The 13,493-nt window shown below is 43.3% G+C and overlaps 1 protein-coding gene across 2 annotated transcripts in view; it reads right to left on the bottom strand.

The window, feature by feature from the left end:
* The window catches only part of LOC125409729 (sodium/potassium-transporting ATPase subunit alpha-4), a 35,259-nt gene extending 32,242 nt beyond the window's left edge, over positions 1–3,017 (bottom strand). The window contains exons 1-3 of one of the 2 annotated variants that reach the window (XM_048448885.3): positions 2,902–3,017; positions 2,446–2,629; positions 2,204–2,263 (exon numbers count right to left, since the gene is read on the bottom strand). In XM_048448885.3, the coding sequence (XP_048304842.1) occupies positions 2,204–2,263; positions 2,446–2,595 (210 nt within the window). In that variant the 5' untranslated portion in view covers positions 2,596–2,629; positions 2,902–3,017. Of the gene's footprint in view, positions 1–2,203; positions 2,264–2,445; positions 2,630–2,893 lie in introns of both variants that reach the window. The other variant, XM_048448886.3, reaches the window with a different exon arrangement.
* Positions 3,018–13,493: the final 10,476 nt, after the last annotated feature.

Raw genomic sequence — 13,493 nt, 5'->3', positions numbered from 1 at the left:
AAATAGAATCTGAAACCTATCAGCCATTCCCTTAACCTCTCCTCAAAAAGACCCAAGGAGCCTCCAATACTCTCTAGGGGTCCATAAAGTCTAAAGCTTTTATTTATTTATTTATTTATTTTGGTTTTTTGAGACAGGGTTTCTCAGTAGTTATTGGTGCCTATCCTGGAAGGTCTAAAGCTTTTAATAATACGTTGTCTTTTTCACTCATTCTTGAGAATGGATGGTTGGCCAGCAAGTTCCAGGACAGCCTGATCTACATAATGAGGCCTTGTCTCACAAAACAAAAACCAAAAAACCCCAAACAAACAAACAAACAAACAAAAAATCCAAAAAACCAAATGTGTATGATAGATGTTAAGGATTGACTCTTAAATGTTCCCCAAGCAACCTGGTTCCCAGCTTATGGCAGGAATATTAGGAGACAATATAGGTGGAGAAAGTTGGCCACAGGAAATAGGCCATGGGAAGTAGGCCACAGGAAGCAGGCCATGGGAAAGCATCCTTGAAAGGATCCTTCCTCCACCTTCCTGTCTGCCCTGAGGTAAGCAGCTTTGCTCAGTCACTTGTTTCCTTCCCCCTCCCCCAGACTCAGAAATAGTGACTCCACTGGGCAGTGATAGCAAACGCCTTAAATCCCAATACTTGGGAGGCAGAGGCAGGCGGATCTCTACGAGTTCAAGGTAAGCCTGGTCTACAAAACAAGTTCCAGGAAAGTTAGGGCTGCACAGAGAAACTCTTATCTCGAAAAACTAAACGAAACTAAAAATAAAGAAATGGTGGCACCAAGAGACCATGGCCGGAGCCCTCAGAGCTGTGAGACAGAATGGCTCTCTACACTGTTTGTCTCCGCCTTACGTTATTTTTCTGCTGCTGTGAAGAGACAACATTACCAATGCAGCTTATACAAGAAAGAGTTTGCTGGGGCTCACAGGTCCAGAGGGTTAGAGTTATGACCATCATGGCGGGGAGCATGGCAGCTGGCAGGCAGTAGTTGAGAGCATGCATCCTGATCCACAGGCATAAGGCAGAGAGACAGCTGGGAGTGGCTGGGTGTTTGAGACTTCAAAGCCTCAGTGACACTCTCCTCCAACGAGGCCACACCTCCTGGTCCTTCCCCAGTGTTCCACCAACTGGAGACAAAGGTCTCAAATATATGAGCCTATGGGGTCCACTGCAGATTCAGGAATTTTGTCCCCTAATAGAAAGATGATACTTCAAGATTTCCAGTCTTCATGACATGTTCCAATAGATTTAATACCCCAAAGAGAAGAATTCAGATTTTTCTATTAGAAAGCTACTCATTAAAGACGTTTGGAGGCTGGAGACATGGTTCAAAGGTTAAGAGCACTGGCTGCTCTTCCAGAGGACCTGGGTTCAATTCCCAGCCCCCACATGTCAGCTCACAACTGTCTGTAACTCTAGTTCTAGGGGGATCTGACACCTTCACACCAATGTACATAAAATAAAGTTGTAATAAATTACCAAAAAGTTATGTAAAATATAGGTGGGTGGGGTGGTGGCGCACACCTTTAATCCCAGCACTCGGGAGGCAGAGACGGGTGTATCTCTGTAAATTTGAGGCCAACCTGGTCTACAAGAGCGAGCTCTAGGCCAGCCAAGGTTGTACAAAGCTGTTGTCTTGAAAACAAACAAAAAAGAAGTTTGTAAAATATAAAATGACCAATTTTTTTAAAAATGTAGTTATTTGGTTGAAATATTATTGCTACTAGTCTATAATAAACCTTTCCTTTTTCCCTCCTCTTTCTTTCGAAATTCTGGGGGTTGAACTCATGATCCCACTCAGTGGGTCTACCACTGAGCTACATTCCTGACCGCTACTCTATTTGTAAAGGAACTGGAAAATACATTTAAAATTTGCCAACTTTAATTTTACTGTGGCAAATACTGATAATGTTATTTCTACCTAAGCCAAAGCTCTGTGGAGTCCTTGATAAATTCTAAGGAACTGAGCAGATCCTGAGGATAAACAAAGGCAGGCCTCTCCGATCTACCTGTAGCCTCTCTCTGGGGTAGTTACTGGGGTCATCTTTTCCAGCTAGAGTTTCATGGAACTCTGCAGGGCTTGAGGGTAAGAGGTACAAAGTTGGGTTTGAAGATGAGGGGAGGAGATGTCTCTGCACTGTCCTTGTGGCCCCAAGTCCATGAGAACCTCTGCCTCTCTTGGGCAGTTCACACTCACCTTGGTCAAGTCCACAGAGTACTTGGCACTCAACTCATCCAAGGTTAGCTTGTGGTCATCCTAAGGGGACAGAAGAGTCATCACGGTGAGATAGTGACCTCAAGGTCACGTACAGAGAGGAGGGAGGAAGCGGGAAAGGGAGAGTCCAGGCAGTGTGCTTTGTTCTCCAGACAGGATGCGGAAGGCAACCAAGCAGAAGGCCTAGGGGTGTTTCAAGGGTGATTGGCTTTGCCTTTCCTCACCATATCCGCTTCCTTCTTCAGTTCTTCTAAATCTTTCTTCTTTCCCCCTTTTCGTAGATTTTTATTCATCATTATAGACCTCGCATCAGGTCTTGGGCTTTGATTAGGCTCCTGAGGGGTCGCGGTCCCTTTTTCCTTTCCAGGCTCCATAATGTGATCTCTAGACACAGCTGGCTCGGCTCAACTAGTGGGAAGAAAGCAAGGAGGGTAAGGATGCGGGGGAGTGAGCGGGAGGAAGGGTCATGGAGTTGAAGGTGGGCAGTGGGGTAGAAAGAGTAAAGGAGTGGGACCAATGGGGAGAGGAGTCGCCGTGCAACACGGGAAAGGAAAGGTGCGGAAGGGAGCAGGTCTGAGCAGCAAGGGTGGAGAAGGAAGCACCAGGCCGAGTGAACCTAGACTCTGTAGGTAAGGGTGGAGGTACAGAGAGGGAGATGGGCGTGGAGGGTACCTGGGTACCTAAAAGATGAAGACTGAGGGGCTCAGAAGGTGGGAAGTGCAGGTGGGAGCCGAGGTGAGAGTGAGCTTCTGGGCAGGCCAGGTGCCCCAGCCCCAGGTCCTGTGGGTGCCATGGCAACAGCCTAGGCCTAGCATCATAATGGGCTCATGAAAGTTCTAATCAAGAACACACAAATCTCTCTGTCTCGGGGTGAGGATGACTGGAGCAGGTTCTGCCACAGAGAGACTTTAGATCAGACAGCAAAACTCGAGCAAAGTCTTTGTATGGTCATGTGTCTTCTGAGGCTAGGAATACTCCAGTTGGTGGCGCGTGTGTGTAGTTATGGGCCTCTTGCTGGTTCAGAACTGGCTCTGTACTAGACTGACCTAGGATCTATGTTTCTTCTCTTGTTTCTGCATCCCTGAGTATTGGGATCAGTGGTGTGGGCTACCATTTCCAGTTCTAGTGATGCTCTGACATTGACCAATATTGAATTTAATTTTTCAGTTTTGGAGATTGACTAGGGAGATAAACTCTGGACTTTGGAATTTGTCCTGTGTTTGAATATGGTGTCTTCATCTAATAGCTGTATGGCTTTGTACAGATTAACTGCCCTTTCCGTACTCCCTTTTCTGTTTAGAAAAATACCTTCCACCTTGTAAAGTGGCAATCGTAAGAATCAAAGCGAGGCACTTTACCTCCTAGCTTCTCAAACTGTGTGTGGCCACCCTGTATATGGTTGTGTAGCTAAATGGTTGTGTGCATGCAAAAAAATTGACAACAGTAAAAGTTTCTGATTATGCAATAACGACAGATCAATTTTAAATCAAGCATGTGATGAGTCTGGCAGTGCCCACTCCTGTAACGCTATGCAGCTTCGGCATAGCCTTGGTTCTGAACACACAACATGCACACTTGGTACTGCTACATGGGCGTAATTAATGCCGCTGGAAATACTGTGGCCCAATTAAACACTGTGTGTGTGGTATATGTGTGTGTGTTGCATGCTCGCACATGACACAGTGCCTGTGTGGAGGACAGAGGACAACTGGGCTCCTGGGGCTGGAGTTTGGGCCCTCGGGGGCGGGCAGCAAGTTCCTCTACTGCCGAGTCACGCCCGGCGTTTTTACTATACATGCAAAGTTTTCTATTCTTGGAAACATGACAGAAAACAGTTTCTGAAATGTATTTTTCCCATTTTGTACTGCCTGTTGATGGGAAATGGTATTCTCAGCATTGGTGATTGATTATAAAATAAAAATTTTGATCAGCTCTGAAAAATAATGTTGCGCAATAACAAACATTCAGCCAATATTTAATGATGTAAAAGTAAACAAGCACATTCATATCATGAGCATGCAAATTCATGTAGCACTTTCTTGGGAGAAAAGGGGTCACACGTGGAACATTTGAAGAAGCCTTCCTTGCTCCACGCACAAAATAACCTGAGAGTGAACGGTGTGTGCCCAATGGCTATCTTGGATTCACTCTTAATGGTTTTATGTGCAGCTAAATGTGCAGTTCTCTGTGGAAACAAAACTGTCCCACATGATACGCAGTATCCCCTTCCTTTAAAATGTCTTGGCTAGCAAGATGGCTCAGCAGGTAAAGGCGCTTGTTGCCAAACTTGATGACCCAAGTTCGATCCCCAGAACTCACATGGTGGAAGGAGAGAACCAACTTCCACAAGATGTCTACTGACCTACACATTCATGTCATGTACCCGCACACACACACAAAAATGTACGAAATTAAATTATGTGTTTATCTCTTCTGTTTACCTTCTCTAGTATCTCACTAAGTGCCTTGACTTTTATGTGATAATTATGCCTTAATCATTTTTAAATTTTTAGATTATAGTATAATAACATTTCTTTCTTCTCTTTCCTCCCTTCAAACCATCCCATATGCCTCTCCCACTTTCCTTTAGGTTCCATGGCTTTTTCCTAACTAGTTGTTAGTGCATTTTTTTAAAAAAAATATTTTTTTTAAATATTTATTTATTTGTTTATTATGTATACAGTATTCTGTCTGCAGGCCAGAAGAGGACACCAGGCTTCATTACAGATGGTTGTGAGCCACCATGTGGTTGCTGGGAATTGAACTCAGGACCTTTGGAAGAGCAGGCAATGCTCTTAACCGCTGAGCCATCTCTCCAGCCCCCTATTTTTTTTAACATTTTATTTAAATGGATCTGCAGCAGTTATGTATTTCTATCAAATATTTTTTTCAGTTATGAGATCACATAAATTTTAGTTATTTGATATTTAACTGTGTTTTGACTGTGTGTGGTTTTGGTTATGATGGAACTTAAAGCATCTCTCACACCAATGACGTCCTTTGCACTGGTTCCCCCTTCCCAGCCAGAACAGGGGTTTGTCTCTTTCCTTCAGAGACTGTCTTCCTTCTTTAGTAAAAAGAAGAAAATAAGTGGGGCTGTGGACATAGCTCAGTCCGTGAGGAGCTTGCCATGTAAGCCTAAGGCCTGCAGTTCAGATCCCCAGCATCCACACGAAAAGCTGGGTGTAGTGATGCGTGTCTGCACTCACAGTGCTAGGGATCACTGGTGTGGCTGGCCTTCACACACACAAACACACACACACACACACACACACACACACACACACACCCCTCCTCTGCTATCTATAAAATGAAATAATCTCAACACTCAGGAGATGAACCAAAAGATCCTTGAGTTTGAGACCAGCCTGGGTTACATGGTGAGATTTTGTATTTTACAAAAAGTGTAGGCTGGATGGTGGCAGCAAACACCTTTAATCCTAGGAGGCAAAGGCAGGTGGATCTCTGAGTTCAAACCCAGCCTGGTCTACAGAGTAAGTTCCAGGACAGCCAGGGCTATTACACAGAGAAACCGTGTCCTGAAAAAACAAACAAATAAAATAAAGCAAAAGTGTAAAGTGAAAGTCAGAAATCCCCCTTTTCCTTCCCCACAGCCGTTCCAAGGCCAAAACAGTTGATATTAAAAGGTCGTCCATCTTTCCAGTTTTTCCTATGTTTGTTCAAGTAGAGACCTAAGAGGAGATTCGTTTTTAATCTTTACGTGGCTATTCAATTCTCCTCTCATTTATCAACTTGTCAGGTGCATGATGCTTGTCTCTCGGCTCCTGCAGGCTTTCCACAGCCTGTCCTGACCACGGCGTGTACGGTAACTCCCACGACTGAGATGGTGAGAGGCTATTTCCCATCTGTTTTCTTAACCATGAGAAACATTGCCATGGAGGCAAACTGGCTAGAGGTAGCTGTAGCCTCTATTTCTGTAGAATCGATTTCCATTGCTGAATCATATGGTAAGCTCATTTAAAGTCTTAAAATATTCTGCCAACTGCTATTAAAAGGGCATTGCCTTGGAGCTTAACCGTAAGATGTAGCAAAGGCCACCCTCCACACAGGGTGACCTTGACTTCTCAAGAGTTTTAATTTTGTAAAGTTATTGTTTGTGTATTTTCCAATATGTTCGTGGATTGTGTTCTGGATTGCCGTTTTCCTTCTGTGAATTATACTATCATTTGTTCAATTTTATTGTTTTCTTTTTAAAAATTGACTTATTAGACTCCACTGCCATTTACACTGCAAATGTTTTCTCAGCTTTTAAAAACACTTTTATTATATAAAACAGTTTGGAAATTTAAATATTCCTCCCCCAATTCCTTCCAGATCCTCTCCTCTTCCCTACCCATCTAACTTTAAGTTCTTTCTAAAAGACAAAAAAAACCCAAACAAGAATAAACCTCCAAAAACCTAGAATAAAAAAATATATCAATATTCAAAAAGAAAACAAAACAAACAAACAAACAAAAAAACCAAACTGTAACCAAAAGGGAGTACACAAAAAGACAGTGGAGCCCATTATATGTAGGTCAGCTACTCCTGAACATGAGGTCTGCCCTGGAGTAGTTGGTATACTCAGTGTAATTCCATTGGAGAAAACTCATCTTCCCTCCCACAGCAGGTAGAAATGACAGCTTAGTCCTTAACTTCTACCCTAGCGGCTAGGTTTTCACAAATTTATTCATTATTTTTTTAAAAAATAAAATAGAAACGATAAAATAAAAACTATCAGATCGGCCAGGTGGTGGGGGCACACGCCTTTAATCCCAGCACTTGGGAGGCAGAGGCAGGCGGATCAGTTCAAGCCAGCCTGGTTTACAGAGCTAGTTCCAGGACAGCTGGGGCTACACAGAGAAATCCTATCTTGAAAACAAACAAACAAGCAAAAACCTCCAAAACAAACAAAAAACCCAAACAAACAGAAAAAATAAAAACCTAACAAATCAAAATTGGACAAGACAAACCAACAGAGGCAAAAGAACCCAAAGAGAAGGTAGAAGAATCAGAGACCCTTTCGTTCACACACTCAGGAGTTCCATAAAAACACTATACTGGAAGTCATAGTGCAGACACAGAGGACCTGCTGCAGACCCGAGCAGGCCCTGTGTGCGCTGCTTCAGTCTCTGTGAGTTCATATGAGCTTTGCCCAGGCTGATTTATCGGGTTTTGTATCTTTGGTGTCTTCCATGCCCTCTGTCTCTTACATTCTTACTGCTTCCTCTTTCATGAGGTTCCCTGAGCTCTGTGGGGAAGAATCTGATGGAAGCATCCCATTTAGAGCTGGGTGCTCCAAGGTTCTCCGGTTCTCTATGTAATGTCTGACTGTGGGATTATCTGTTCCCATCTGCTTCAGGATGAAGCTTCTGATGATGGCTGAACAAATTACTTATCTTCAAGTTTAGTTGTCATTAGAAATTGTTTTATCATCACATATATTTTTTTTTCTTTTATAGACCAGTCTTATTTGATTTTGCCCAGGTCCCTGGACTATCTAGTCTCAGGTTCTTGGTTACCCAAGTAGTGTTGGATATGGGTTCTATCTCATGGACTGGGCCTTAAATCAGATCAGCTATTGGGTGGTTACTCCCACAAGCTTTGTGCCACCATTGCTCCATCATTTTGTGCAGGGAGTACCCCATTATAGACAAAGGGTTTGTGGTTAGCTTGGTGTTTACATTTCCCTTTTGATAGCATGCAGAGTACCTTCCTATGCCAAAGACCCTCGTAGGGGTGAAGGGTCTATGTAGGTACCAACTCGACTCGTTCCTGTCCAGTTAGTTATATAGGTGTTCTCTTTAGCAGTGGGGCCTTCCTGTCAGTTTATGGGGAACAGCTATAATCTTGGCAATATCCTGGGTTTCTGGGGGTTCCTGTAGGTTCCCTTTGGCCAACAATTCAATTGGATGTACCCCATTCCTGGTACTGGAAGCTTCATTTGATGACAAGAGATGGTCAGTTGGGATTCTGTCTCCATCATTATTTGGCAATTTCATTTAGAGTGCCTTCATATATGTATATAGTTTAGGAAGTTTCTTCTGTATTAGGTTTCCATACCACCCCTTGAATGCCCCTTAATTTTAGCTGTCTTTCCCCATATTCCTTCCTACAACTTTCTCTCTCCTCTCCCTCCCTCCTTGATTCTCCCATCCCAGACCCCCCATCCGTCCATAAATATCTATTCTATTTCTCTTTCCTAATGAGATCTTGTCTTTAATATCAATCACAAAAGTCTTAAAGTTAGTAGAAGTGGGAGACCTCTTAGTGGGTAAGAGCTCTGGCTGCTCTTCCAGAGGACCCAGGTTTAGTTCCCAGCACCCACACCCAGCTCCCACATGGCAGCTCATAGTCATCTGTAACTCCAGTTCCAGGAGATCCAATGCCCTCTTCTGGCCCATGGGCACCGTAGTGCACATTTGCACCTGCAGGTAAACACTTGTAGAGCTAATTTATAAAGAAATTAAAAGAATGAGGTTGGACTGAAGCTGAAATCACAGTTTCTTTTTATGCAGCATCTCTGTGGCACTTAGATGTGAACCTGGGAGATTCCCAGAGGCAGAGCCGAGGGGACATAATTCGTTCAAATTGTTTCTGGATTGCTCATTCTGAGTTACAGATCTTAGCCCCCAAAGCTTACCTTTTCAGAGAAATCTCTGAAGGCTGAGTGCGAAGTGGTGCCTTGGGCCAGCCCTATCCATCACTTCACAATGCTTTCTCCCTCGGAGATGCCTTGCCCATTATCTGTTGACTTGCTAATTGCCTATTCCCTACAACCTCCACTGGCTATATCCCCGGCCTCTGGAGTGCTGTCTGGCACAGGGCAGCCAGTCCACAAATAGTTCCCGAATCAAAGTCAAATGTGGGGCGGGTTTCAGCTTCCATCTGTAGACGACTTTGATAATGAAGTCACTGAGGGAGGTCTGAAGTGTTTAAAACCTGTTTGGTTAAACAGGCTAAGCACCAGATTTCCTATTAGTTTACCCTCCTTCCCCCAGACACGGTTTCTCTGTAGCTTTGGAACCTGTCCTAGAACTCACTCTGTAGACCAGGCTGGCTTTGAACTTACAGAGATCCCCCTAGCTCTGCCTCCCCAGTGCTGGGATTAAAGGTGTGTGCCTGGCTTAGTTTACTCTTTAAAGACTCAGGTTCTTGCCTGGTTACCACTACACCTGACTGTCACAAACCGTGATTTATGTTTTATAAAAATACAGTGAAGACTTGCGTTGATGTTGGATTGCCTCCTGTGGAGTAACTTGTTTGTCTCTGTACTGTCAGGCTTCCTGAACAGCAGCCAGGATTCGTCCTCATGTGTTCAAGTCATTCTGATTTTTGTCATTCTGATTTTAAATTTTCTTTAATACAGTACGCTGGACACACTGAGACTCAAGCATGGCTTGTTTAGATTCTGTTGCAAAAGCAAGTCCTTTGTTCCCTGCTTTCTATTTCCAATATTTAAAGATGCATTTGGCTAAAGTTTGTGTTCCATAACTTGGAGCTTACAGCTCAGAGCCTTTTGTTGTTGCTGCTGTTCCTCTGTGTGAGTTGTGTCTCAGTTACTTTTCTGATGCTGTGAAGAGACACCATGACCAAGCCCACCTACAAAAGGAAGGTTTGTTGGGGTTCACGGTTCCAGATGGTTCGAGTCCATGATCACCATGGTGGAGAACATGGCAGCAGGCAGGCATGGTACTGGGATAGTAGTGGAGAGCCTATCTGTTGAAACGACTGCCACAAAGCAGAGAAAGTGAGAGAGCGAACCAGAAATGTCATGGACTTTTGAAACCTCAAGGCCTTTAGTGACACATCTCTGCCAACAAGATCACACCTCCTAATCCTTCCCAAATAGTTTTGCCAACTGGCAACCAAGCATGTGAATATAGAAGCCTATGGAGACTATTTTCATTCTGCCCACCGCAGTCTGTCTTTCTTGGTGTCATAGGCAATTGTGCTCTTCCAAAAATTAATGTGGTTTTCACTTGTTATAGTTTGACTCCTTACTTTTTTTTTTTTTTCAAAAAACAGTCTCACTGTGTATCCTCCGCAGGCCTCAAATGTGTGGTTTTTCGTCTTCAACATTCAAAATGCTAGGATTTACAGATGTGATTTACAATGCTAGCTAACTGAAAAATTTTTGTTTATGTAAATTGGTCATGAGTGTATAGATTCAAGTGCACATGTGTGCACGCACACACACACGTGCACAGGTAGAAGCTGGTTGTCTTCCCCAATCACTCTTCACCTTATTTTTTGGGAAAGAGTCTCTTGCTTTACGCAGAATTCAGCAAGACTAGCTGGCCAGCAAGCAACAGGATCTTCCTGTCTGTACCTCCTGTGTTAGGATCACAGCCACATACAATCATCCCTGGCTTTTTACATGTGTGCTTGTGGGGGGTTCTGAACTCGGGTCCTTTGTCCTTATGTGGCAAGGGCTTTATCAATTGGGACCTGCCTCCCCAGTCCCCACCGTTTGCATTTTTTAAAAGTGCTAACTGCTTACTCAGGGTTGTGAAGATATAGTTGTGGTTAGATTTCTGGACTTCATCCCTTTCTCTCTTCTCTGAACACAATTGCATGGTCCAAGTATGATTTTCCCTCAATATCTGAACTAGGAGTAGATGCTGAGTTTTGCAGATAGACTTCTCAGTGTCATTTGAAATGATTATTTGTTCATGTTTCCAGCCAGTCTGAGTTGTTACTAACATTTTTCTTGTAATAGACTCCCTTGAATTCCCATGGAGTTATTATAAGCATAAAATTTTATTAAAATGATACTTGTCTCTCATAAAATAGGCTAGGCAATTCAAAATGTTCCCCCCCCCTACATTCTAGTAGAGTTGAAATAATATATTCTTCAAAGAATTCAAAAATAAAACTTGAATCTTGGAGCTAATTTTTAAAAAATTATTTTATAGTTTGTATATGTGTCTACTCAAGTGTAGGTATGTCCACCACATGTGTGCAAGTGCCATCAGAGACCGGAAGAGGGCATTAGAACCTCCTTGAACTGGAGTCTTATGTATTTGAGAGTCATTGGGTGTGGGTTCTGGGAACCACATATGGGTCCTCTGCAGGAGCAACGAATGTTCTTCACTGCTGAGCCATTTTTTTCATCCCGTTTGGTGTTGAGACACAGTCTTGCTCTGTGGTCCAGGCTAGTCTTGAACTCACACTCCTCCGGAGGCTGAGATTACTGACATTTGCCATTAGCCTACCCAGCTCAAGGGATGTTTTTTAAAGCCTTTTTTGGGCTGGGTTCATACATTTAATCCCAGCACTCCAGAGGCAGAGACGGGCAGATCTGGGTTTGAGGCTAGCCTGATCTACACCTCTAGTTTCAAGCATGCCAGAGATACACAGTGAGACTTTGTTTCTTTAAAAAAAAAATTGTTTTTTTTTTTTTTCTATTCTGTATCTTTCTTTGTTATTTACTACCATTTTTGGGCATGTTCTTAGTATTTTGATCTTTCGTCTGGCTGTCTTTTTCTGGTGAATTATCACATTTCTAGTTCTTTTGGTAAAGGAGTCATGCTATGGAGGGTACTTCTTCCTGGGTGGAAGCTGGCTCTACTTTCTAGCATTACCTTCAGTAGTATCTCCTAGCCCTTGGCAAAGACTCTCTCAAAGGTAGTCGAATTGCTCTCTATTTTTTCTTCTTGTTTATTTATACATTTTGTGTGTGTGATGCAGTAATTTCACAGAGATTGGTCCCTCTATTGGTCACATATTTGCATGCTCACATATTCCCAGTTAGTGGACTATTGTGAAGTATGAAGAGATGTGGCCTTGTTGATATAGGTGTTGATGTAGCCTACATGGGGGGTAGGCTTTGATGTTTTGAAAGCCCTAGGTAGGCCCAATCTCTCTCTCTGCCTGATGTAGCTCTCAGTTACTTGTCTATGTCTGCTTAATTCCATGTCCATGTTATGCTCTCTGTCATGATTATAATGGACTACCCTTTTGAAACTATAAGCAAGCCTCCAAACTCCCTTTGGTAAGAGTTGCTTTGGTCATGGTGTCTCTTCACAGCCACAGAACAGTGACTAAGACAATGGGTGTTTTACCTGCATGTATGTCTGTGTACCATGTGCATGCAGTGCCCACAGAGGCCAAAAAAAAAAAGGTGCTTAACCATCTGGGATTGGAGCTACAGAAAGTTGTGAGTCACCATGTGGGTGCTGGCAATTAAATCCTGGTTGTCTCTGAAAGGAAATCAGTGCTCTTAACCAGTGAGTCATCTCTCTAGTCTCTATCATGTGAATATACCTTAATATATGAACCCACCCACCCATCCATCCATCCATTATCCATCCATCCATCCATCCATCCATCATCCATTCATCCATCATCCAGCCATTCATCATTTATTGATCCATCATCCATCCATCCATCATGTGAATATACCTTAACACATTAATCCATCCATCCATCTATCCATCCATCTATCCATCATCCATCCATCCATTCATTATCCATCCATCCATCAATCCATCCATCATTTATCCATCCATTATCCATCCATCCATCACCCACTCATTCATCATCCATCCATCATTTATCCATTCATCATCTATCCATCCACCCACCCATCCATCCATTCATCCATCTATCCATTCACCATCCATCATTTATACATCCATCCACCCATCCATTTTCATACCCAAATTTGAGTTAGTATTTACTAATAAAAGGAAATTGAGTAGAAAAGAAATGTCAGAAATGCTAGCTGCCTGAGGTGCTTCCCAGGAGAGGTAATGTCTAAGTTAATGTCTGAATGAAGAGGGTGGGGAAGCCAAGCATGGGAAAAGAAAGTGTTCTTGGCAGAGGATCCATCAAGAACACAGACCCTGAGATGAGATCAAAGTAAGCTTTAATCTGGTTTTATTCTTAGCGTTTACAGTGAAAACTGTCATTTTAAAGGCATGGAGTGAGCTGCGGTCACTGTGACAGCCACTAGGACGACCACTCCTACCACCACTGCTACTACAACAGTGATAGTTATAACAAAGGGGCCAGTACAGAGCTTATGCTGGAGCTGACTTCTCATGATTATTCTGAGATTCTGGTGTAGGTCGTAAGAGCCAGTGTCTCTCTGTCTCCCATGACTCCTGCAGAAATGTGGATCATGCAACTGTTCCCCATCTCAGTGCACAGGGCTCCCCCCGACTGCCCATCTCATGCATGCTACTCAGGTAGGTTTCGAGGCTGTCTGTGTTTTACCGCACCCCCTAAAGATGGCTTTGAGTACAGTATAGACTGATAATCAGTG

The sequence above is a fragment of the Myodes glareolus genome, chromosome 5 (genome assembly GCF_982192425.1).
Source record: "Myodes glareolus chromosome 5, mMyoGla1.1, whole genome shotgun sequence".
In the NCBI taxonomy this organism is placed as follows: domain Eukaryota; kingdom Metazoa; phylum Chordata; class Mammalia; order Rodentia; family Cricetidae; genus Myodes; species Myodes glareolus.
Note: the sequence above shows the minus strand (reverse complement) of the source record. Positions and strands in the feature narration are given on the sequence as shown.